The sequence below is a fragment of the Vidua macroura genome, chromosome 16 (assembly GCF_024509145.1).
Source record: "Vidua macroura isolate BioBank_ID:100142 chromosome 16, ASM2450914v1, whole genome shotgun sequence".
In the NCBI taxonomy this organism is placed as follows: Eukaryota; Metazoa; Chordata; class Aves; order Passeriformes; family Viduidae; genus Vidua; species Vidua macroura.
Window position 1 is genome coordinate 12,337,544 of NC_071586.1, and position 3,070 is coordinate 12,340,613.

At 59.0% G+C, this 3,070-nt stretch overlaps 1 protein-coding gene across 1 annotated transcript; it reads right to left on the minus strand.

Moving 5' to 3' along the window:
• Positions 1-737: 737 nt before the first annotated feature.
• LOC128815386 (galanin receptor type 1-like) lies at positions 738-2,066 on the minus strand. The gene has a single exon (XM_053992089.1). It carries the CDS (start codon positions 2,064-2,066, stop codon positions 738-740), a length of 1,329 nt encoding a protein of 442 aa, XP_053848064.1.
• Between the last annotated feature and the right edge of the window lie 1,004 nt (positions 2,067-3,070).

Consider the following 3,070-nt stretch of genomic DNA (forward strand, 5'->3'; position numbering starts at 1 on the left):
CCAATTCTTTCCACTCCACACACAGGAGCACCGCTGTAAGAAAGAGAACTGATGCCCAAAAAAATATTTTCCTGTTTCATTTCCTAAATCACCTCTGAGGCCACATTATCCCTTCTGAATCCCCAAACGTGGAATGGTGATGGTTGCTTTAGTACTTCTGGCATGGTCTCTTCACATAAGGAGAATTTATTTGCGTGGAGGAGTGAAACAATATGAGCAGACAATGAAATCTCAAGTGGTAAAGTGTGTGAAATTCTCCATTTACTATTACTTTTTATGAAGCTGTTTCCAGCTTTTCTTCACTGCTTGCAACTACAACTGATGGATTTGGAGCACAGAGTGCCTCTTATCACTGCTCTTCATCAGCAAGTGTGAGCAGCAGCAAGCAGTCAAATCGTTGCTGTATCCAAACAGCATCTCTGCATCCAGGGATGGAGCTGCAGGGAGAGCTCACTCGTTGGGAACTTGATCTGTCTAATTATGTGACTGTTGACTGGGCAACAGGCTGCACATCCAGTTGTCCCCAGTAAAAATAATTTGTCTTAAAATTTCATCTGAGTTAAAATACATCATCTTTTTATCTCATTACCTGTTTCTTTCCCTGTCACAGCATTTTTGAACTGGTATCAAGAGTTATTGGAAGAAAGCTCTTTTCCATCATTAAAATACCGGGTTCAGAAAGATCTCTGGAGTCCTTAAATGCAGATGAGGGTATGAGTGGCACTTCCTGAGCAGAATTACAAGGAAGTGTTCTCACTGGAGACAGTGTTCAGAGGTGGATGCTGGCAGGAGTTCAAGTGTCCACACTTGTTCTTATGGCCATGGCTTCCCTGACATCTCCTGTCCATGGAGGGGGTGGTGGAGGGTCCTTTCCTTGCAGGCTCCACTGAACTCCGGTAAGAGAGCAGCTCTGGGACTGAGGAATGAGTTGTCCCTTCAGACAGAGAGAAGTTAAAGAGAGAGACCATCCTTTGGTGGTATTTGCTCTTCATTTCCTTGGCTGATCTGTAGAGGTTCCCAACGAAGCAATAACATATTGGGTTGAGGCTGGAATTGGTGAGGCCAAGCCACTGGGCAAAAGGTCTGAGCTGCAGGATCCAAGGAGAAGGAGTCACATCCTGCAAAGATTTGGGGATGTTGAAATCAATCCAGATGTCCATCAGGTAAACGGGCAGCCAAGAGATCGCGAACAGCAGGACCAGGGCCACCACCATCTGTGCCACCTTCCTGCGGATCTTCAGCCTGGAGGCCGGCAGGGATCGGTTCAGGGCAGAGCTCTCCTTCAGCCGGCTGCTGCGGCTCCACAGCCGGCGCACCGTGAGGAAGCAGATGACCATGTTGAACAGGACGGGCAGGCAGTACAGGGCACAGAAGAGCAGAAAGTTGTAGGCTTGCTTGAGCCTCTCCTGAGGCCAGATCTCCCTGCAGATGGAAAACACCAGGGGCAAGCCCTCCACCACCCCGATCTCATCCCGTTTGTTCATGAAGATGAGGGGCATGCATATCCCTGAGGACAACAACCACACCACCAGGATGGTGCTGAGGATCCTCTTCTGGGTGAAGAAAGAGCGGGCGTTGAGCGGGTTGTGCACGCTGTAGTACCGGTTCACGCTGATGACAGTCAGGCTGAGGACGCTGGCGGAGACAGAAACAGCCTGGATGAAGGGCACTGCCCGGCAGAGGAAGTCCCCGTAGACCCAGGCTTTGTAGATGAGGTTGCCCACGGTGATGGGCATGCAGATGCACACCACCATGAGGTCACACACCGCCAGGTTGATCAGGAGGCTGCGGGTGGCGCTCAGGCTGGACACCCGGCTCCGGCGCTTGCGGGTCAGCACCCTGATGGACATGATGTTGCCCACGAAGCCCACCACAAAGGACAGCAAGTACATCACTGTGAGGCTGATGGTGACAGGCTCCTTTGCAAAGAGGAAGAGCATCTTCTCCAGCTCTTCCCACCCCAGCTCCTGGCTGCCGTTCCAGAGCCCGCCTTGGGTCTGGTTCTCCTCCTGCCAGAGCTGCAGAGGGTCAGGGGGAGGCCCGGGTTCTGGGGGAGACGAATCCATGGCTGACTCCCGCCCCGGGGAACCTGGGCTAACGGGGCAGAGCCTTCTGCGCTGCTTCCAGTGCTCCGGACATGGCGAGCTGGGGTCAGCCCTGCCTGCAAAAGAGGGTGTGGAGAAGGGGGATCAGCGGGGGCTCGGGGCAGCGATCGCCCTTCAAGGGGAGCTTCTTATCCGCAACTTAGTTGAGAAGCGGCCGTAGCGCGGGGCGGCCGGGCTGGGCAGCGCGGCACCGGCACCGGTCCGGCAGCAGCGGCGGGACGGACGGGAGCTCCTGCCCGGCCGCGGAGAGACGGCGCCGCTTGGAGGACGAGGAAGGAGCCCCGGGCCCCCCGCAGCCCGAAGAGCAGCCCCGGCCTCGGTCCGCAGCCACTCCCCCCGCTCCCTCTGTCCCCCGCTCCCTCCTTCCCCGGAAAGTTGCGTGTCCCGCGGCCGCGCTGCCGGACCCCTGCCCCGGCTGCCCCCAGGTCCCGGTCCCCGCTCTTCCCTCCCGGTTCCCCCCGGTTCCCCCCGGTTCTGCACCTCTCCCGCGGTCCCGCGGCGCGGCGGCACTCACCGGGCGGAGGGCGGGCAGCGCCGGCCGGGCTCCTCCCGCCGGCAGCTCTGCCGTGGATGTGTGCGTGTGTCCGTGTGTCCCCGTGTCCGTGTGTCCGTGCGTGTGTGCGGCGGCAGCGCCCGACCCACTGGCACACGCGCGTGCTCGCACCCACGCACCCACCGCACCGCCAGCCCGGCGCGCACACACTGCACACCCCGCACACCGCGCACACTGCACACAGCCCCGCACACCGCGCACACTGCACACCCCGCACACCGCGCACACTGCACACAGCCCCGCACACCCCGCACACTGCACACCCCGCACACCCCGCACACTGCACACCCCGCACACCGCGCACACTGCACACAGCCCCGCACACCGCGCACACTGCACACCCCGCACACCGCGCACACTGCACACAGCCCCGCACACCCCGCACACTGCACACCCCGCACACCGCGCACAC